The sequence below is a fragment of the Mus musculus genome, chromosome 2, assembly GCF_000001635.26.
Source record: "Mus musculus strain C57BL/6J chromosome 2, GRCm38.p6 C57BL/6J".
In the NCBI taxonomy this organism is placed as follows: Eukaryota; Metazoa; Chordata; class Mammalia; order Rodentia; family Muridae; genus Mus; species Mus musculus.
Window position 1 is genome coordinate 126,846,817 of NC_000068.7, and position 23,862 is coordinate 126,870,678.

The 23,862-nt window shown below is 38.0% G+C and overlaps 1 protein-coding gene across 5 annotated transcripts in view; it reads right to left on the reverse strand.

Moving 5' to 3' along the window:
• The window catches only part of Trpm7 (transient receptor potential cation channel, subfamily M, member 7), an 84,704-nt gene that overhangs the window by 55,259 nt on the left and 5,583 nt on the right, over nt 1–23,862 (reverse strand). For all 5 annotated transcript variants that reach the window (XR_001783160.2, XR_001783159.2, NM_001164325.1 and 2 more), the window contains exons 2-6: nt 11,597–11,676; nt 7,827–7,865; nt 4,527–4,725; nt 3,083–3,296; nt 1,681–1,805 (exon numbers count right to left, since the gene is read on the reverse strand). Coding sequence is in view for 3 of the 5 variants with exons in the window: in NM_001164325.1 (NP_001157797.1) it covers nt 1,681–1,805; nt 3,083–3,296; nt 4,527–4,725; nt 7,827–7,865; nt 11,597–11,676 (657 nt within the window). In the remaining 2 variants the exon portion in view is untranslated. The remainder of the gene's footprint in view (nt 1–1,680; nt 1,806–3,082; nt 3,297–4,526; nt 4,726–7,826; nt 7,866–11,596; nt 11,677–23,862) is intronic.

A 23,862-nucleotide genomic window follows, 5' to 3' on the forward strand; every position in this document is an offset into this window, starting at 1 on the left:
CAGTTGCTTGCTAAGAGTTCCAGCAAAGCTGAGCAGGTTGCTACAACCTCTGTGCTTTATCTCTAACTTTTGGGCTTTGGTCTCTCTGTATTATATTCTTGGGGACTTTCTGCATTATGATTAATTTTATTTCTTTTACTGAGAAAAATTATATCTTAGTTTTTTAAAGAAAATCTTAAAATTAACTTTATCGGGGCTGGTGAGATGGCTCAGTGGGTTAGAGCACCCGACTGCTCTTCCGAAGGTCCAGAGTTCAAATCCCAGCAACCACATGGTGGCTCACAACCATCCGTAACGAGATCTGACTCCCTCTTCTGGAGTGTCTGAAGACAGCTACAGTGTACTTACATATAATAAATAAATAAATCTTTAAAAAAAAAAAAAAAAAAAATTAACTTTATCTGGCCACTATGTGCAAGTTTTCCTTATGCCCTGGACATCATTAATTACAGATGTGCATATAGCTAGATGAGGCCATTACTCCAGAAATGTTCTTGGGGTCTCTGCCCCTGAGCAACCTCAAACAGCATAACTGGTACAGGGTAAACAGAGTCAACTGACAAACTGACTAGCCAGGAGAATAGGTTACAGATACAAGATCTCTTTTTTTATTAAAGGCTTAGAGCTCTCTGAAAATATGAAGATAGGAGGTTGTACAATGTATATATTTGAAGGAGTACAATTCAGTAAATAAGATAGATTGACTAAAGTAAACTTTTCCTACTTTACAGTGTAAATGATGAAACACATAGTAAATTAAGTTAGGTATTAGTATTTGCTATTCATAAAAAGACTGGTTCAGATATTTTCTGTTTGCCTTGGAGTGTCTAAAAGCAGGCTGTCATATAATAAATGTGTTTGCTTCAGGGGAGACATTCTTTATATTCTTCAAATGGGAGTTACTGAGCTAATAATAAAATGTTTGTATTTTCTAATTGTAACTAAACTTATAACCATGGACATGTAATGAAAAATCAAAATATATCCTGTACCACTTGAGATAATCATTAGTCTGTCTTTGTTCTGTGAAACTTGTATAAAGTACTTGCGAGTCAGAGCTGCTAAATTCCCCTGATCATTGAGTGACTCCCTTCCTTTGGTGACTCATCTCCCCTGCAGGTGCCCTATCAGCAATGAACCTAAGACCTTCAGGCACCCACCCCAAAGGCCTTGGCACTGCACCATCATGCCCAGTCAGTTTTACTTTAATAGGCTCCTGATGAATATTCATAAACCGGTTCACATCTTCAATCTATTTGAATAAAACACTAGCCTTTGATTCCTACTCTTGGTGACAAGATTAATCCCTAACATAATGACCAGTTCGATCTCTGAGTTCAAGGCTAGCCTGGCCTTGGGAACAGCAACAGTTACACAGACAAACGCTGTCTTGAAAAACAAAAACAAAAGAAAGAAAAGAAAAGAAAATCAATTACAAATACTAATATGGAAAACATGTTAAAATAACATTCTACATTAAAGACAGAAAACAAAAGGACCAACACCATTATAAGCATTTATATTGATAGACATATTCCAAAGGATCAAAAAAGACCACTGGAAATTTTGTTTTAAACTTAGTGTGAAAGTATGATACAGTCTATCAAATTGGCTAGCATTATTTCTGTTTATATACAAGCTCAAATTTAAGACATTAGAAAAAAAAAAAACCTTTCTTACATCTCTCCCAACAAGATCATTTCTGTTTTCTATCACTCCCCATGGAGCTATTCCAATAGTGCAAATTTTTCGAGATGATCTGGAAGCATGTTCTTTGAGGGCATCACCAACATGTTTTGCCACACCTGTTTATACAAAATTTAATTACCATTAGAAAAACCCAGTAGTTTCTAACATTACAATTTATGAAATTTGTTTAAAAAAAGATTCTAAGGCTATAGGATCCAAAGCCAAGCTTATAAAAACTGTAAGATAACCAAACAGATGAACAAAACCACACAGTATCAAACCCATTGCAATTGTCCAAAACCCATGTAAACTGAATCCTATCACACCGGTAAGTCTAGTACTGGCAAACTGATGTAGAATTTGCTTCTTGTAACATACTTTTTGTTTTTGTTTTGTTTTGTTTTGTTTTGTTTTGTTTTTCAAGACAGGGTTTCTCTGTGTAGCCTTGGCTGTCCTGGAACTCACTTTGTAGACCAGGCTGGCCTCGAACTCAGAAATCTGTCTGCCTCTGCCTCCCAAAGGCATACACCACCACTGCCAGGCTGAAAATTTTATTTTTGAAGGCCACTTTTTTTTTTTTTTTCTTTTTTTCGAGACAGGGTTTCTCTGTGTAGCCCTGGCTTTCCTGGAACTCACTTTGTAGACCAGGCTGGCCTCGAACTCAGAAATCCGCCTGTCTCTGCCTCCCAAGTGCTGGGATTAAAGATGTGCACCACCACCACCCGGCCACCTTTCTTTTTTACAATTTTATTTTTATGTGTATACATGTCTGCATGTATGTGAATCACATATGTCCTTAAGGCCTGAGACAGCCAGAAAAAGGTATCAGGTTCCCTGAAACTGGAGTTACAGATAGTTGTGAGATACCATGTCAATGTTGGAAACAAAACTCATGTCCTCTACAAGAACAGCCAGTGCTCTTATCTGCTGAGCCATCTCTCTAGTCCCCAAAGGCTATGCCTTTACCACTATCAAAGGAGCAGACTACTTTTCTTCTACCAGTTTATCAGTAGTCAGAATTGACAATACTTTACAGTAGAGTCAGCAAATGTTTCAGACAAGCATTAACATTTGGGCTGTGTATTGTATGTACTTACTAGTCTTTGTTACAAGTATAGACAAATGAATGTGGCTATGTTCAAATTAATCTTTATTCCTAAGTATAAAAATTACCTAATGGATCTGGCATACAGGTCAACTTTGTGAACTTAAATTGTATATTTTAAAGGCTTAAATGACAACCAAAAAGATTAAGTTATTTTTATCAATGAAATTACCAAAGATTATAGATTAACAGAAGAATCAAATATTTAAACTAATTTATTATTTCAAATGCCAAACAGATATGAAAGATTGGCAAACATTAAATAAAACTGGTAAATGTTCATATTACCTGTATTGACTCCTCCAGTTAAAATCCAAGCTCCGGTTGTAACTGCAGCTTTAATAAGACCCTTTCCAAGCAACTGCTTGATTCTTGGATGAAGTTCAAACTTCTGCATGCCTCCATGTACAGAAATAACAAGTTTGGGTAACTCCATTTGCCATTCTTTAAGCAGAAGTTGCAGAATGATTTCAGGTTTGGTATCATATGATAGTCTCACATACTAAAACAAACAAAGGGCCAAAATAACTATGTTCACAGATTTAATAATGCAACATTATCTGATAATCAAAAAAAATTACTTGTTAGATCATGTAAAAAAAGTTTTCATGGGCCATTTTCAAAATATTTACACTCCTAGAAATATAAAATATCAAATGGCTTTATAATTTGGAAAAATTCTTGTGATATTTATAGTACTAGCATTATAACTCACCAAAATAAGGATACATGTCTCAATTTGTCTATTTATACTCAATTATCGATTAATCCATTCATAACATTTATTGCCCTGTTAAACTATGAATACAACCAAGAGTAGGAGGAGTTAGGACAAATAGCATGTGTTTTTTGGAATCAGTTAGGTACATAAGCAGTAAGAACTTATGAACATAAGAAAACTTGGAAATGAGCATGATGTCTTAAGACAAGGAGGAAGATGCAAAGATTATAGAATGATTAACAATTACATTACAGAATTTTAAAATGCACAGAATTTAAATGTTTGTCAACAAATGCACATAAGTCACAAGAGAAATAATAGACTTAAAGATGTTCTAAAAGTTCTTACACTGTTGAGTAATAAAAATGAGGAATAGATAAATTTTAACACTGTATTTTATTTTATTTTATTTTATTTAAAACTGTATTTTATTACAAGATCACACTAAAGAATAATAATATATGAATAAAACGAAGCCAATTAAAATAATATAAGACAAGTGAATACAGGGAAAAAAGGAAGACAAGTAGATAGCTAATACTACAATGGTTAAACTTAAACTCAAATGCAAAATTTGGTTTTAAAAGGCCATCTATACATGCTACTAAAAAGAGTCTTTTGGGGATTTGATTTTCTTTAGCACACAAGGCTTTCCCATACTACATAGCCTGATCCCAAAAGTGGGGTTCAAATAATCCTTGTACTTAGGCTTCTCAAGTAGCTGGAATGTCAGGCATGTGTCACAATGCCTAAAAAGTGAGGCCTTTTACCTTTAGAAAATGTTGAAAAAGGAAAGGAGATATAACATTCCTTTCAGAAAACAGATTCTGACAATAAACATAAAATTAAGACTTTTTATAAAGATGACTTGATCCACAAAAATACAATAATTCTGTATTTATGTCAACCCATGTTAAGAACTTTAGTTTCTGCACTGTACCTTACTCTGTTTTGGTACTACACATATTACGAAATAAATGAAATAAAAAATAAATCTAATAAGTGGCATACCTTAGCTCTGTAGGAATGAGAACCCCCTTGAAAATTGATGACTCCATAAGCATCTGTTGGGCTCTGCTCCGTGTGCTTTTCCACAGACCATTCTTCTATTGCCTGGTTAAAGTGTTCACCCAATTTCACATCTGAGTATTTCATGGCAAGACTTGCAGTAAAGCATGCATGTTGCTTGACCAAACGACCACAGAAACATCTAAAGGGAAAAAGCAAGAGTTTATAGAGACCTTTCAAAAAAATGAAGAGTGAAAGGAAAGTAGATAGGAAGGGTAACAGCACACCTGTGATGTGAAAGTAACAAGGAAAAACTGCAACAAAAGGGCTTCAAGCCGAAAGGGATGGGAAACAGGGATGTGAGAGGAGGAGGATGGGGGGAGAGGGGCTCAATCCAAACTATGTGTGAATGTCAATGCTGCAAGGAAACTTGCTAATTTGTAAGCTAATTTGAAAGTAAATTTTAAAATTAAGTTATTGAAAAATTGAATTAAAATGAATGAACATAAAAACAGCTTGACATTTTGATTTTAGGGTATCTAAAAGTAAATATTTTTGCCAGTTTGGAATAGACTAATAAGTACATTGGTGTATAATAATGAAAACTGTAGTGTAAGCCATCAATAAAATGTGGTACACCTACATAAGAGAAGTAGTATTAGCTACAGAATGAGATGAAATTTGAGTAGACACAATAACAGATGAAACTCATGTTGCCGGTGTCCTACACCAAACACCACAATAACTCCAGGATTACAGAATTCAAGAAAACGCAAACTAACCTACTGAGTCACCAAAGAGTGATAAATCATTGCCTGAGGCTAGGAGCACAAAGAGTGATGGTGTGTAACGTAAAAGTACCTATTGGACCATAATTCCAAGAAACAAAAAAACAGAACTGTTCAGTTCAACTGATCTGACAGAATATGAAAACTACCAGAGTTTAAAGCTGATAAAGCAATAACAGGAAGGTGATCCCAGGAAGAGTTCTAAACGCCTGCAGATGGACCATCTGTGTAGAACAATCCTGAAATTCTAGGGCACAGAACAGTTTGCATACCTAGAATGAACAAACAGCCTTCTGATACAGAAGTCCTAATACAGGCTTGTCAGAAGAATTTTGTCTAATGAACCTAAATTAGATTTAGATAGTACAAGTTCTAAAATGAAAAGCAAAATTCCAAAGGACCAACCTGAACCAAATTCACCTAACTGCTACTTAACGTAAGTCCAAAATTCTACAATGAATACAACAAAAAGTAAACCCTTCAAATCTTAAAATTCACTATGTACAGTACTCATCAAAATTGATCAGCATGAAGCCACACATGCTGGCCCACAAGTACTTGGGAGAATAAGGAAAGATGATCATGTTTGAGGCTTGCAGGGTATATGCAATAAAACCGATCATAAAATAAACAGCAACAGCCAGCCATGGTGGTGCACACCTTTAATCCCAGCACTTAGGAGGCAGAGGCAGGCAGACTTCTGAGTTCGAGGCCAGCCTGGTCTACAAAGTGAGTTCCGGGACAGCCAGGGCTACACAGGGAAACCCTGTGTCTCGAAAAACTAAGGAAAAAAAAAAAAACAAAAACAAAAATAAACAGCAACAAAACTGAAAAAAATGTTTATACTAGGCATGTAATGAAGTAAAAAGTATTATTAAAGGAAATAAATGTCATTAAATAAAATCCATAATGACAGATAATATAAAACAAGTATTAGAAATAAAGTTCAGGGGCTGCAGAGATGGCTCAGCGGTTTAGAGCACTGACTGCTCTTCCTGAGGGCCTCAGTTCAATTCCCAGCAACCACATGGTGGCTCACAACCACCTGTAATGGGATCCAATGCCCTCTTCTGATGTGTCTGAAGACAGCAACACTGTACTCATATACATAAAATAAATCAATAAATAAATCTAGAAATAAGGTCCAAATATTAAAAATATGCCCCAGAGAGCTGAGGAAATGTGAACACAAGGAAGGAGAACAGAAAGACATCTCAAAAGCTATAACAACAAATAGTTCAACACATATAATTCAAATGTTAAAAAGAAATGGGAATAAAAACTTAGAAAACACACTGAAGAAAAAGAATTCCTAAATTCTTGAATCCATGTATCTCAGTAGTTCAACAAATAAACAAACCAGACATAAACAAAACCATACTACCGCCAGGAGTGGTGGTACATATCTTTAATCCCAACACTTAGGAGTCAGAGGTAGGCAGATCTCTGTGAGTTCCAGGATAGCCAGAGATACACAAAGAGAACTTGTCTCGAAACAAAACTAGGACGCTGTTGAAAGCTAATGGTGAAGGAAAGAAGTCTTAAAACAAGCTAGAATAAAACCTAACCAAGAAAAAAGAAAAGAAGAAAAAAATTGACAGATCTGGCAAGGTGTAACCCCAACACTTGGGAAATGGAGGCAAGAGTAGGAACTCATGATCAGCCTCGGTACAGGTGTTTTAAGCCAGCATCGACTACATGAGATCCTGTCTCCAACTGAGACAACAAACACGAAAAAGAATGATGGCTGCAAAGGGAGAGGAGAGAAGAAAATCTAGCACGTTAATTTTATGTGTATGAGTGTTTATCTGAATTATGTATGTGCACCACATGCAGGCAGTGCAAAGAATGCTAGAACAGACACTGGACCCCCTGGAACCAGAGCTAAAGACTGTAGTAAGTTGCCATTCGGCTGCTTGGACTCAAAGTTAGGTCCTCTTAAAGAACAGCCAGTGTTCTTAACCAAGGAGTCATCTCTCCTGTTTGCAACTAACCCCTTTTAATAGAAAATCAGAAATAAGATATACTACATATTAAGCATAAATGACATAGTCCCTACTCATTTCTAATTTTTTTTTTTTAAAGAAAGGGGGAGACAAGGAATTACTGTGTAAACCTAACAGGGTGGGAGTTCACGATATGTGAACTGGCTAGCCTTGAGCTCATAGAGATCTGCCTGCCTCTGACTCCTGAAAGCTGGTAGCCCAGCCTACCACCACATTCTATTTCTTACACTGTAGTTTCCTGATTGGACCACAGGGTCTTTAACTGTCAGATCTTCCCATAGCCTGTTTTGTTTGTCTGAATCCCCTGTCCCTTCCCTCTTTGTTCAACCAACTCTCACTCTCAGAACCCTACTCTGGTAGCTTTAGGTCTGAAACAGTACTGTCAAAGATTTGAGTAAAATGTCCTTCAAATATAATAACATCAATTTTATCACACCGCGCTATACCTTGTGTTTCTAATCTATTAGTTAAGTTTATTTTTCAAAATTTCTGCAATGGAATAAACTCACCTGACAAGTTGCTGACAAATCTGACATCCTGGAAGACATCTATAAAATGTAGAAAGGTAAGTTATTAGCTAAAGAAAAAACATTTATTTTAAAGTAAATAATATTAAGTTCATTAAGAAGTATAAAACATAAGAAACATACACACACACACACACACACATATAAAATAAATACCATAGATCATGCACACCTTGGTTTATATATTCAACTAACCTTTTAGATTTGCATAGAATTATGTTTTAAGTATTATTAATTTTGAAATAAACCAAGAAACAACAGAGTAAAATGACAAATATGCAAAATCACACTTTCATGTATGAAAAATCTGCAACTAAGAAGACATAAACACAAATTTTAAAAAGAAAGTTAGGGGCTGGTGAGATGGCTCAGCGGGTAAGAGCACAGACTGCTCTTCCAAAGGTCCTGAGTTCAAATCCCAGCAACCACATGGGTGCTTACAACAACCCATAATGAGATCTGACGCCCTCTTCTGGTGCATCTGAAGACAGCTACAGTGTACTTATGTATAATAATAAATAAATCTTTGGGCCAGAGCGAGCGGGGTTGACCGGAGCAAGCAAAGGTCCTAAAAATTCAATTCCCAACAACCACATGAAGGCTCACAACCATCTGTTCAGCTACTGTGTATTATTTTATGTATATAAAATAATAAATAAATAAATCTTTAAAAAGTTAGTTTCCCTATTAGTTTCCTCAAATCAATGTTAAAATCCAACATAAAAATGGAAAAATATGAAGAGTTCACAGTAAAAACATATATATGAAAGACTCAATTAGGAAAAAATTTAAAAGTATTTAAACAGTCTCGTGAAAACAGGAAAGTCTTACCTGCTGGTGAAATATATATTAATATTTTTATGGATAACAATTTGATAATATTTGTCAAAATTAAAAAGTACTAATTCCTCACACTCTAATCCAAATTCTAAAAGTATGGGCAGGTCTGTGGCTATAGCTCAGTGATAAAGCACCTATCTAAAAGGCATAAAACTCTGGGTTCAACTCCTCAGCACTGAAAACCAAAAGGCATTTTAAAAGTATGTGGTAAGGTCTGTCTAAAGTATCTGAAGTCTATGTAAAAAAATGAAAGTTATAGGCAATACATTATAGCATTTCTAACAGAGAAAAACAGAATAACTAAAATGTACATCAATAAGATACTACTGTATTAACATAAATGATTTAGACATATAACTCATAACATGTAACAAATGAATATAAATTACTAAGCTGGAGATAAAGCTCAGTGGTAGAGTATGTGCCTAGCATGTGTAAGGCTAAGAGTTCTACCCCTAATACCACTAAAAAAGTATGAGAGAAATAGAGAGAGAGAGAGAGAGAGAGAGAGAGAGAGAGAGAGAGAGAGAGAGTGTGTGCATGCGGCAGGTGTGATAGTGCACGTGGAAGACAGAGGATGCCTGTAAGTTCTAGGTCAGCCTGGTCTACATAAACAGGTGTCAAGCCAGTGAAGGCTATACAGTAAGACCCTATCTCAAAAAGAAAACAGACAGAAAGAATGAAGCAATGGTCTCCAGGATAAGTAATAAACATAACAGATTAAACAGTGTGAACTTTAAAGTTGGAGAGGATATTTATTTATATGTGTGTGTGTGTGTATGTATACACACACACACACACACACACACACACACACAAAACTGCTTGGACATGCAAAGACTGTCTAGAAGGTATGGGGGATATGTATATGTACACAACTATGCAAGCTTGAAAGCCAAACGTTTTCCTGATAACTTCTCCAACTTATTTTTAAGATTTATTTTATATGTAGCGGTGTTTTGCCTGAATGTATGTCTGAGGACCACATGTATATAATGCCCTTGGAAGCCAGAAAAGGAAACTAGATCACTTGGTCTGGAGTTGTAAATCAGTTGTGAGCTGACAGGTGGAAGCTGGAATATAAACCTGGATTTTCCAGAAGAGCAGTCAGTGCTTTTAACCAGGGATCCATCTCTCCAGCCTTCCACACTGTTTTTGCTTGCTTGGCTGGTTGGTTTGGTTTTTGTTTTGTTTTTGATACAGGGTCTCTTTCACTGAACCTGGAGGTTGCTTTTTTAGCTAGACTAGCTGGTCAGTATGGTCCCTGGATGTACCTATTTCTGCATACCACAACGCTAAGAATACAGGCACATGATACCACACTTAGCTTTTAGATGAGTGCTAGAGAGCTGAACTGTACTTCATCCAGGTCTCTCTGGAAGTTATGTCAAGGAATGAATACTACCAGAATATTTTGTGAAGTTATGGCCAAAGAGTGGAGGTAGAAAAAAAAGACTTTCACTTAAAATATTTGTAATAGGTTGTTTCTTTAATGTTTGGTGAGTGCTTATATTCTTTCTACTGCAGAGTAAAATTAACAAAAGCACAAGAAACAGACTCCTTATCACTAATGCAATCTATTGTTTTTGTTTTAGGTCAAAGGGTCTCATTATGAAGTCATCTTGGAAAGACTGGAAACTGATTATATAGACCAAGTTGGCCTCTAACTTGGAAACCCACATCTCTGTCTCCCACATGCTAAGATTAAATAAAGGCTAACATCACCACAACTCATCACATCTACTGGGTTTTGTTGATGATAGTGGTGTTTTGGTGGGTTTTCTGTTTGTTTTGTTTTTTCAGTTTCTCCATATAGCCTTGGCTGTGTTGGAACTCATTCTGTAGACCAGTCTAGCCTGATGTTCCCACCCCTGCTTCTGGAGTGCTGGGGCTAAAGGCAAGTGCTACCAACCCTGGCTCTGAATCTATTGTTTTTAATAAAGAAAAAAAAAATCACACTTTTCTGGGAGAAAATGATGTCTTAGAACTAGGGCCCTATATATTAACCCCAGTGTTAGGAATATGATATTGTGTTACCTGTGATGTAACAGAAAAACCCTCTCTTTAGTAAGCTATATTAGAAAAAAAAATCACAGAATTTAATTATTTCAGGGACATTATAAGGCTATCTAATGACTGAAAGAATTAAAAACCTTTGCAGGGTCTGGGAAGTTGCCTCAGTGAGCATACTTCTTGTCACTCACACATAAACACCTGAGTCTAGACTCCCAGAATCAACATCTACAAATGAGAAAGGAGGAGGGGCTAAACACAATAGTGTGTGCCTGTAACCCTGGAGGGCAGACAGAGAGGGCTCCTTTCAGGGTTTGAATATACTTAGCCCAGGGACTGGCACTATTTGGAGGTGTGGTCTTGTTGAAATAGGTCTGTCATTGTGGGTGTGGACTTTAAGACCCTCATCCTAGCGGTCTGGAAGTCAGTATTCTGCTAGCAGTCTTCAGATGAAGATGTAGAACTCTCAGCTCCTCCTGAACCATGCCTGCCTGGATGTTGCCATGTCCCTGCCTTGATGATAATGGACTGAACCTCTGAACCTGTAAGACAGACCCAATTAAATGTTGTCCTTATAAGAGTTGCCTTGGCCTTGGTGTCTGTTCACAGCAGTAAAACCCTAAGACAGCTCCTTTTAATGCTTTGTAGATCAGCCAGCTTGGCCACTTAGTGAATTGTTTCAAAAGATGGATGGCTACTACATGTAAGCTTAGACAATTAGGGTTCAGAGAAAGTTTGAGAAAAGAAATTCTAGAGCACTGGTACCTTGCTAATTCTCTTTTCCCATTCTCAAAAGAAAAATTAATAATAACCTCAAATTATTATGTGCATTCATTTGCTAAATATAAATAACAATAAATTTATATCAAAATTTTTAGAAGAAATCAATGTATGTTTACCTGTGAGGGTCTTTGGAGCTTGGTATAATATATACACACTCCCTCTTGGTCAAAGTGCTCTCTATCCAGGATTTCTGGGACTGAAACAGAATTCAAAGATGGTTTACAAATTTACAGCCTGCTAATCTGAGGAAGTAATTTTACAAAAGAGACACAAAAACATGTGTAGTATTTATTTTATCTTTACTCTACTAAGTAGGTGTGATATTTTATTCTCAGTGATGGCACACCTAAATCATGAAGATAATTCCACTTGAATCCAACATGATTTAATGGTTCTGTGCCAAAGGAAAAATAAACCAAGCATGAGAGTCTTAGAATAAGGCACAAACCTCAAGAATTAATGCCATCCTGAACCATTTAAGAGTCAAAAGTAACGGCCACATTTAACTTAGAGAAAGCCCAGTCTAAGCTATCAGGTATTTCTAGAAAGCTTAAAGGCACATATTGGCTAATGGTACTGTGATACATAGGGCAGCAAGCAAAATTCTAGTCAAAGGAAAGATATCAGGAAAAACTGTTAAGTATCAACAGAAATTGAGCAATTTATGATCCACGCAGACAGCAGCCTATCTCATCTGATCCTGTACGCTAAACAAGGCTGAGTTCTTAAGTACCTGGATGGGAGAAACAGTAAATTATTAAATAATTTCAAACACTTAATCTACCAAATTCATGTGTTAATCTTATGATCAACCACAATCAGACTGTTAAAAAAAAAAAAGCAAAAACTCAATGAGGAAAATTTCAACAACTCAAGATCATGTAAGTTTAAACACACTTCTCTCTAATAAGGAAAGGTATATAAAAAGTTTTAAACACAATTAACAAGTTCATTTTGATAAATATGTGCCCATTTCTGCATCCCACATTAAAAAAAAAAGATGCATTTACCTTCTTCAGACACTTGTAGGAAACTCACAAAAAGTGGTGGTATATTTACCAATAAGGATGACTCAATAAACATTCAATGTATACTCATAAAATATAAGACTGATCACACTGTAATTACTAAATCAAATTAGTCCTCATACTTTGAAGTACTTGGGAATAAGTATCAAGTTGGGCCTTGAATCCCAGTACTTGGGAGGCAGGCAGATAGATATCTGTGTGAGTTTGAGGCCTACCCGGTCTACAGATAAGAATTCCAGGACAGCCAGGGCTACACAGAAAAATACTGTCCTGAAAAACCAACCAACCAACCAACCAGGCAAGCAAACAAACACAAGTATCTAAAGTTCTTAGATGTGAATAATGTGTCACATATTCTGTTCTAGTTTGCTTTCTTGTTTCTTGTAGTGACCAAAAACAACCCAAGGAAGAAAGGTTTATTTCATCTTACACTTCCAACTAACAGTTCATCACTGAGGAAAGTAAAGGCAGAAACTGAAGCAGAGATTATAGAGAAATGCTGCTTACAGTTTTGCATAGCTACTTTCTTATACAGCCCAGGTCCATCTAGGGACATAGAACCATCCACAGTAGTCTGGGCGCTCCTGCATCAAGTACCCATTAAGAATATGCCTCCCAGATATGCCTATAGGCCAATCTGAAGAAAGAAATTTAGTTGAGGTTTCCTTTTCAGAGATGTGTAAAGTTGACAACTGAGACTATAAATATAGTCTAAATTGTATGAAGTGAAAGTATAGCTTAGGGAATGGATGCAGGGAAAAATGGGGAAGCTAATGAAAGACTAGCTAAATGCCCAAAATAAAAAAACGTAATGGGGGCTAAGGGATTGCTTTGCAGTTAAAAGTACTTGGCCTTCTTGAAGAGTACCTGAGTTCAGTTCCCAGCATTCACATCAGGTGGTTTACAACTGACTGTAATTCCCATGCCAGAGGAACTGGTGCACTCTTCTGGCCTAGGACAGCAGTGCACAAGTGGCACTGGCTCACACACATAAATTAAAAAAAATAATAATAATCACAGTTTCTGTTAAGCCAAGCACACGTTATCCCAGTACTTGGCAGACAAGAGGATGGAGCATTGAGATCTAGACAAGTTTGGGCTACAAGTAAGTGAGACCCTGTTTCAGAACACACATATACACTCTCACTTCAAGAAAGAAAAAAATAAAATTAAAAAAACAAAATCAATGAAATAAAAAACAAAATAACAAAAAGTAACATTGGGCTAGTTTGATAGTTCAGATGGTAAAGGTGTTAACTTGAATCTGACTCCTGAAGCCACATATGGGAAGAGAGAACTGACTCCCAAATGCTATCTTCTGACCTTCACATGTGTGCAAACAACAGGAAGGAGAACAAGGATAAGAGGTTAAGTTAGAATTCTCTAATACTAAGTAATTAAGGATTATAGAGACCATAGCTCAGCAGCAGAGCAATTCTTAGCATATGTCAGATCTGGGTTTAATTCCTGACACTGCATAAAAAAAGAAATTTTTTTTGAGGTGGGGGATTTCAAGACAGGGATTCTCTGTATGTCTCTAGCCATCCTGGAACTCATTCTGTAGACCAGGCTGGCCTAAAACTCTCAAGTGCCAGGATTAAAGGTATGCGCCACTACTCACTGAAAAAAAAAATTAAGTTATATACTACATACACGTAGATGGCACAGAACTCATATTTTCTAAAGAAAACCTATATAAGAAAATATTAGGAGTGAAGTTCAAACACTCTAATGATAAATTTTAATTAATCTCATTTCTGTTTCTGAAATTCAATCACTCTGACCTCATTCAAAAATCTCCATTTACAGGGCTGGTGAGATGGCTCAGCAGCTAAGAGCACTGACCTTCTTCTGAAGGTCCTGAGGTTCAAATCCCAGCAACCACATGGTGGCTTACAACCATCCGTAATAAGATCTGACGCCCTCTTCTAGTGTGTCTGAAGACAGCTACAGTGTGCTTATGTATAATAATAAATAAATTTTAGGGCTGGAGCAAGCAGAGATTCTGAGTTCAATTCCCAGCAACCACATGATGGCTCACAACCATCCGTACAGCTACTGTGAACTCATATGCATAAATAAATAAATCTTTTTAAAAAAATCTCCATTTATTTAGTAAAAAGTTCCTTTGAATGTGCTTACTTAGACAAAAATTACCCCACGAACACCATGATCTTCAGCCAACAAAGTCACAAGTGAGGCCCTATAGATCTTAGGGCCTTTTATAAACATTTCTTATGTGATGAAGCCAATTTGCATAGTGCTTCCAGAACCTTCTTTGTAAACTAAAATCTGGTTGTTTTCTAAAGACTATGTTTCTATTGCTCAGGAAAAAACTTGTACCTTCAATACCCTGGCAGTCTTTATAATTCTTGAAACTCTGCTAGTTTGGGATTTTTTTGTTTTTGTTTTTGTTTTTTCTTCTTCTTAGGTATACCTTCTCAACTACCCTCTATCATTCTTGGTCTCTTATCCCACTACTGAGGAAAAAAAAAAAAAAAGGAAGCAACCAGAACAAAACAGCAACAAACTCCTGTAAGAGCTGGCAAGGTAGCTTAGAGAGCAAAAGTACTTGTAGCACAAACCTAGTAAACTGAGTTCAATCCCTGGAAAAAGGCAGAGGAACATGGAGTTTGTGACCAGCTTGGGCTACACAGACCATGTCTCAACAAAAACAAAAGAACCCAAAACAACAAAATTACCCTCCTACTCTTGATCTGACACCCTCTTCTGGTGTGTCTGAAGACAGCTACTCCTACTCTATCAATATTCACTTTTCCTTCATAGTTCTGACAACTATGCTACCATTCAAATACAACCACTGGACCCTAAGTCCATACATTCTAAATCAGGGACATTCTTCACCAATTTTCTAGTTTTTTCCTTATATTAACTGACTCATTCCCATCAGAATTCAGAATATTCTCTCCAAGTCTTTAAAGAAAGAACACAAACCTTTTCTTGACCCCACTTTTCCCTCAAGCTACCCAGTTCATGTTTCTGCCTCGACCTGAATAGCACAAAGAACACTAGGGGGAAAAAAGGTTGTTGGTTTTTTTTGTTTTTTTTTGTTTTTTTTTTTTTTTAACTCTCAACATTTCCAATACTTTGTAAAACCTACTATAAAAAAGGTCAGACTTTCAAGTCAACCCTCCTCAAGTAAGCTCGACTGTTACTGAAGCAGGATATTCCCCTAGGTAAACATGGCTGGCCTCAAACTCAGATTCCAACTGCCTCTGATTCTAGAGTGCTGAAATTGAAGATGTGAAATAAGTTTGACAGACTACCAACTGATGTTCTTTAGATCTCCAGGTTAATTCTCATACTTTGTTCTCACTTATAAAATAGAAGCACTCAATAAATTGGATAATTATTGACTGTTACTGCACGGTCCACTCTTTAATTCCTTGCAGATTCATTCTCTTCCCCATTTCAGGGGTGGGTGGGGGATTGCTACTGATAGAATTTAGGAACATGCCCATAACTAGTGACATGTTCTACCACTACACCCTCCAAAGCCCTGCTCTGATTGTTTTTCTTTTCTTTCTTCTTATTCTTTTTTTAAAGACAAGTCTCACTAAGTAGACCTGGATAGCCTGGGACTTGGGATGGAACAGGCTGGTCTCAAACTCACAGAGATCTACCTGCCTCTGCTCCCTTGGGATTAAAGGGGTGTACCCCTATGCCCAACCTTCCTTCTCAATCTTTTAAAGGCTGGTAGACTTCATTTTTTTTTTAAAATCAGATATCAGATTTTTTTCCAACTCTATTTTCCTGTTATGTTCATAGCTACCTCACTATACACTGGATAACTCACTAATTTCTATTTCTACATTCCAGCCCAACATTGAAAAAAAAAATTGCAGGCTAGGTGTGGTAGCACACATCTTTAATCCCAACACTTGGGAATGAGTTTAAGGCCAGCTTAGTCTACTGGAAGATCTGTCTCAAAAAAAAAAAAAAAAAAAAAAAAAAAAAAAAAAAAAAAACGAACAAAACAAACTGCATTTCAATCCCAAAATCATGTCACATGTCAACTGTCTGGCATTTAGCTCTTCTGATACCTAAAAGTCATCTTAAACTTAAAACTGAACTCACTCTTTATGCAGTTTTGCACAACTTAGTAAAAGGCAAATTAATTTTCTTAATATTGGAGTAACTGAAATATCACAGCTCCCTAAAATGCAGAAATAACAATCAAGTGCCATCAAGCCCAGAAGCCAAGCAAAATTATAAAAAAGAAAACTACACCTAGAATGCCTCTATCATATCACCTCTAGGGAAGTCTGTGCATGCATGTCTTCACTGTTCCATATAGGAGGCCCAATGCACTGGGGCCACTGCCGTCCATGTGCAGCAGGTCCTGGTTTATATCTAAGGACCAAGTCAGTAAACAAGTTTTCCTCCATGATTTCTGCTTCCTGCAAATTCCTGCTCTGACTTCCCATAGTGAATGGTAGAGTATGACCTGAAAGTTACACACTAAAATAAACCCTTTCCTCTTCTATATTCAGCCGGGCAGTGGTGGCGCACGCCTTTAATCCCAGAACTGGGGAGGGAGGCAGAGCCAGATGATTTTCTGAGTTTGAAGCCAGCCTGGTCTACAGAGTGAGTTCCAGGACACCCAGGGCTACACAGAGAAACCCTGTCTAAAAAGAAAAAAAAAAAAAAAAAAAGAAAAGAGAAAAAAGAAAAAAGAAAAACAAGTTGCTTTTGGTCATGGGGTTTCTTCACAATAGAAGTCCTAAGACAGAAATTGGTACTTAGATTTGTAGGATGTTACTATGACAGAACTGATCATGTTTTGGAGGTGAGCGTGGAAGGATATTAGAACTATGGGCTGGACAACCCATTGAGTATTCAGAGCTTCATGAGCTGCTGGGGAACTCAAAATATAATGCTGAAAATAAAGCAGATAATAGAGGCCAGGCTTGTGTAGTTTCAAGGGAAAGTTTAAGAGTCCCTTAAAAGACTATATGGGGGCAGTTCCATATTCTGAATTAATAATCTGTGATTCTGGTCAGTTGGTGCAGAAGAATCAGCTTTCACTAAGAGGAGACCAGTGACATTAAAAGTGAAATCTTTGCTTTGCAAGAACAACCCTACTCGTCAGCTGGAGTAGAAGAATAATGAGCAGCTCTTTTTTTGTGACATCTCTTAAGTGGTCAGCCACATCAAGATGAATGTATCCTTTCTAGCCATCAGCTGACAGAAACTCATTGAAGTAGGTGTAGGCAATGAACGTACACTTTGTACTTTCTATGAGAAGCGCATGGCCATAGAAGTAGCTGCTGCTGTTTCTGAGTAAAAAGTACAAGGGTTATGTGATCAGAATCATTAGTGGGAACCACAAACGAGGTTTTCCCATGAAAACCTTGAGCCTTGAGCCAGAAGAGTGCACCTGCTGTTGAGTATGGGTTGTTACAGACCAAGGGAAGCTGGGGAAAGGAAGCGTAAGTCTATTGTGGAAGAAATTGTAGATGCCAATCCGAGCAGGCTCAACTTGGGTACTGTTATGAGAAAGAGAGGGTGAGGGTGACAGAGAGAGAGAGGAAGAGAAAGATGAGAAAGAGGAGCATGTGCATGGGGTTGTGGGGGGTTGAAAGAGAGACAGAGACAGGTAAGAATGAGAGAGATTATTCCTGGACTAATAGATACAACTGAGCTTCAATCACTGGGGCCCAAAAGAGTTCAGAGTCTGAAAGTTCTCTATCTTTAAAGAAGATGATGTCCATCAATTTGCTGTCAGATAGTCCTTGAACAAAGAATATAAGGAACTTAAGACCAAAGCACCTAAGACTGTGCATCTTGTTACTCCACATGTCCTACAACACAAATGTCAACGTATTACTCTGAAGAAACAAGAAAACAAGATTTCAAAACATGCCAAACTTTAGCCAAGAGAATAAAGGAAGCCAAAGAAATATGCCAGAAACCGATTGCCAAGAGACATAGGGCTGTCTGTGAATTTCTACTTCTAAATCTGAGTCCAGTAAGAAATAACAAATAAGTCTTTAAAAATAACAAATAACCCAGGTGTGCTGGCACACCCCTTTACCCCTTTAATTCTAGCACTTGTGCGGCAGAGGCAGGAGGATCTGTTTTACAGCGTGAGTTCTAGGAGTGCCAGGGTTATGCAGAGAAACCCTAGCTTGAAAAACAAAACAATACCCCCGCCCCCCCAGAAAAAAAGTAATAAATGACCAGACCTTGAAAAAAATGAAGAGGAGGAAGAAAATAGCAACACCAGGGCAAAATCTTCTGGGAAGTGTTCCCTGAGGGTCAGTACACAAGAAGCTGTAGTCCAGAGGGAATCAAGGCTGTACCTCAAGTTGGCAGCCAAACTTGGTCATGAGTAAGAGTGATTCTGAAAGCATGAAATGGTCAAGGGGAGCAGCTGAGGCTTGGCACTATGAGAGGCCAGTGTAATGGAGCAGCCTCAGTTGCAGAAGGTTCAGGAATGAAGAGGCCATGGAGGAAAGTTGAGGCTTTCCATGTGACATGTGTCTCCATGTGACAAGGTCAGAGTCCCAGAAGAGGGAGCGCAGGGGAGGCTACTGGTTAAAGTGCAGACTAGTCGCAGGAGAGACTCCAGAATTTTGGAGATGCCAGTTATCGTGGAACAACCATCAAAGTCAACGACAGTTGTAAAAACGAAGCTGGGCTGAGCCCATGAAACATGTTATGTGAAGAGACAGAGGAGCTTCTCATACTCACGCCCTTTGAACCCAGATCGTTAATCCCACGACTGACACTCGGCTTTACCGATGGACTTTGGTTTTGCTTTGATTTGAATATAACTATGTCCTGGTTCTTCCCTTTTTAAATAAGAAAGAATTTAACCTATTTTTATATTTTATAGGAACCCAGTTATAAGACCTTCGCTATTTTAGACTTTGAATTTTTAAAGTGTTTTAATTTTTAAAAAACATTGAATTTTTAAAAAGTTGGAATGTTCAAAAAAGAAAAAGAGAGTTACAGTTTAATAGCAATGTAGTAGTGTCAAGATGACAAGAAGTCAGCTGTCCTGATTGTAATGTCAAGTTAATACAAGCCAGAGTCATACCTGGGAAGAGGAATCTCAGAAAATGCCTTCAAATTCCAAGTCTAAGAGGCATTTTTTGATTAATGATTGACTTTGGAGTGCACAGTTTACTGTGGGTACTGTTATCCCTGGGCAGCTGATCCTGAGTTGTATAAAGGAGGTAGAGGAAGTCACGAGGAGCAAGCCAGTAGGCAGCATTGCTCCAAAGTCTCTGCTTCAGTTCCTTCCTCCAAGTTCCTGCCCTGAATTACTTCCTTCCATGATGGAGTGTGACCTGAGTTATAGATGAATAAAGCCCTTTCTTCCCAAGTTGTTTTTGGTAATAGTGTTTTATATAGCAATAAAAACACTAAAATACTTTTTAAAAAAATTGTTTGTTTACATTTTATGTCACTGGTGTTCTGTCTGCATATATATATATATATATATATATATATATATGGAAGTAAGATTCCCTGGAACTTGAGTTATAGACAATGAAATGGTATGTGGGTGCTAGCAATTGAACCTGGGTCCTCTGGAAGAGCAGCCAGTGCTCTTAACCACCAAGCCATCTCTCTAGCCCCTGACTAAGAGAGTTACTAATGAAACTTCAAATTACAAAAATAAAAAACCAAATTACTTAAACAAAAATATAATTTATCAGAAGTATCCTATCTTAGTAAGAGTTTACATTGCTCTGAAGAGACACCATGACCAAGGCAAATTGGGGCTGGCTTACAGTTTCAGAGGTTCAGTCCGTTACCATTATGCAGGAACCATGTCAGAATGCAGACATACATAGTACTGGAGGAACTTAGAATTCTACACTTTGATCCAAAGGCAACCAAGAGGAGACTATCTTCTTCAGGCAGCTAGGAGGAGGCTCTCTTCCACACTGGACAGAGTTTGAGCACTAGGAAACCTCAAAACCTGACTATACAGAGACACACATCCTCCAACAAGGCCACACCTATTCCAACAAGTGCCATTTCCCATGAGCCAAACATATTCAAACCACTACATAGCCATGGACTATTATAAGTTATTAATAAACCTTGAAGTTTACATTGGTTTTGGATGCAAAATACCTATGGATAGTTTTTATAATTTGCTGGCCCAACTTCTTGTGCTTTCTTTGCTTCCTATGTGCAGATAAAATTTGATCTCTCTGCATCCTGACTGTCAGGTAGACCTCTTGCTCCTGCTGTCAGGCCTTCCCCACCATGATGGGCTCTCTTCCTCTGTAAGTCCCCTCAAGCCCCTGGCTCCCTAAGTCACAACAGAAAAATAACTATGACATTTACCAAGGGATCTTCTTGGACTCAACCAAAGATAAAAAGTTCAAAACTCCAGATGGTACTGGATAGATAGCTCCTTGGTTACAAGCACTGGATGGTTCTTCCAGAGAACCCGAGTTCAATAGCCAGCACTTACACTGTGACTCACAACAATCTAGAACTCCAATTTTAGTGAGTCTGAGTCCCTTTTCTATCTGCAACTATCTCTGCTCACACATGGCACACATACATGCAGGCAAAACATGTATTACATAAAATGAATCAAATAAAAATTTTAAAAAAGGTTTCAAATTATCAACAAGTCAGCATCAGCTGTTCTTTGATCAACCATCGAGCAAATAGACTTTGAGGTCTTTGGCCCTCAGTGGGAGGACCACTTCTTTACTGATCTGCAACTGACTCATAAGAACTGTATGCATTATCTGGAGTTGGTGGTGCTGCCTATAATCCCAGCACTTTGAAGATGGAAGCAGGACGACTGGGGACTGTGCTACACAGAGAACTCCAATCTAACAGGGTTGCAAGCTAGATCCAGTTTCAAAACAGTAGAAAAATAGTGTATCTTCAAGGTATACAATCTGATGTTTCTATACACTCTGAAGTGATTGTGATTAATATATCATCCAAATATACTTTCAGCAGATTTCAAGTACAAAACATTAGTATTATCACCATGTCAGCTAGGTTTTCAGTTTGTATTGCTCTTATGACTAAATTTAAACACTTTAACCATTATTCCTTGCTTCTCTCCCAATGGTAGAAGTGTGGCTCTGAGTCTAGAGGCTCCTGCTAAGTATTAGGTTCTTATGCCTCACAGCAAAGAAGTAGACCAAAACTAACAGACAGTTTTCAGACGGTTTCCTTCAGAAAGGGAAAGCACTCCTGAGAAAATGGGTTAGTGAGCTGAGGGAAAAAGCCAGAAAATTGCTGAGCCACACAGAGCATGTGACCCTTCATATAGCACCTACCTTGCTTATCTACCCCCACAGACTCTTCTAGAGCATCTTTCTTCCATTTGTTGTATGAAGACCAGGTGGGAAAGGGCTTCCAGTCTCTATTCTTCTGATACACTACCACCCTACTCCTGGTAACCACTGTCCTAGATGCCTGTTTTTCACAATTTAGAATTCACATGTTTTTAGTTAATAAAAACCCTAATTACAATACATACATTCACATGTGTTATTTGTGAAATGTTTAGTTACCTTAAAACAAAATTTACTGTCTTAGTCAGGGTTTCTAATCCTGCACAAACATCAAGAAGCAATTGGGGAGGAAATGGTTTATTCAGCTTACACTTCCATACTGCAGTTCATCACCAAAGGAAGTCAGGACTGGAACTCAAGCAGGTCAGAAAGCAGGAGCTGATGCAGAGGCCATGGAGGGATGTTCCTTAATGGCTTGCTTCCCCTGGCTTGCTCAGCTTGCTTCTTATAGAACCCAAGACTACCAGCCCAGGGATAGTACCACCCACAAGGAGCCCTCCCCACTTGATCACTAATTGAGAAAATGCCTTACAGCTGGATCTAATGGAGGCATTTCCTCACCTGAAGCTCCTTTCTCTGTGATAACTCCAGTTTGTGTCAAGTTGACACACAAAACCAGCCAGTACATTTAGTAACAAAAAAAAGTCTAACAAGCACCCTTAAAACAGCTAGCTAGATAAGGAAATCAGTAGCATTTCTTATAGCTATCAGAAACTCATTAATTTTTGTGACAATAGGTAGTAAAAAATCCCAAAGGATCGGTGGGCCTCAGTTAACTAAAGGTTCGTTTTGCTAATCCACTATCACAATTCCAGTCTTAAAACATTCCAAGTAGCAGAAGGAGGAAGGACATGGGAAAAGGTGAGGTTGCTGAAAACATAAAGAGTGCCTCTTTTGGCACCCTATTGGCTCTGGAACAACAAACAAGGTCTGAGACTGAAGAGGAACACAGAAGCTTTGAGGTGAGTCAGTAACTGAGGCAGGCCCACAAGAGTAAGAGTCTGTGGGTCCAGGATGAAACACTGGGATGGGCGTCAGGAACTAGCTATCTTTCTTGGCTATCAAGTATTTTAGTCAGGTTAAAAATGTCACAGTTCTGAGCCAGATCCATTCCTACAGTGCTGCTCAAAGTAAATCCAAGCAGCCCTGGAACATGTGGGTGGGGAGGTTGAGAGGGGTGTCATACACACACACACACACACACACACACACATATATGTATACACATATATACACACACATACACTTTAAGAATATTAAAAACTATAAGGGTGTCAGGCAGTGATGGTACGTGCCTTTAATTTCAGCATTTAGCACTTGGAGGCAGAAGCAAGTGACTCTGAGTCAAGGCCAGCTGGGTCTACAGTATGAGTGCCAGGACAGCTAGGGCTACATAGAGAAATCCTGTCTCCAAAAACAAAAACAAAATCAACAAAAACCCCCCACAAAATAGTAATTCTCAACCTTCCTAATGCTGCTACCCTTTAGTACTGCTCTCCTTTTGTGGTGAACCCCAACCATAAAATTATTTTCATTACTACTTCATAACTGTAATTTTGCTACTGATACACAATGGAAGTATTCTTGAAAATAGAGGTTTGCCAGACAGCCGCTGGGCTTGAGAGACAGCTTACAGTTAATAGTGCATATAGCTTATATTAGTTACCTTACTGTTGCTGTGATAAAGTTCCAAGAATATGGAAAATTATACAAGAATTTATTGGGACTTAGAATTCTAGAGGGTTAAGAGTCCACCATGGCAGGGAAACAGCATGAGCTCAGGGCCTTCACTCTAACTATGGAGCAAAGAAAGAACAGAAGTAGTCTAGACTTGTTCATCCCAAAGCCCACCCCTAATGATAAACTTTTTTCAGCAAAGTCGCACCACCTAACCCTCAAGTTAACCCTGCTGGTGGTGGCAGCAGCTGCATAAGCCTTGAAGCCCTCCAGAGCTCACTCAAAGCAGATGCTTTGGAGGCAGACTCTTAACAAAGTAACTTTTCCCTAACAATGCAGTGGATACATCAAAAAAATGGAGCCACC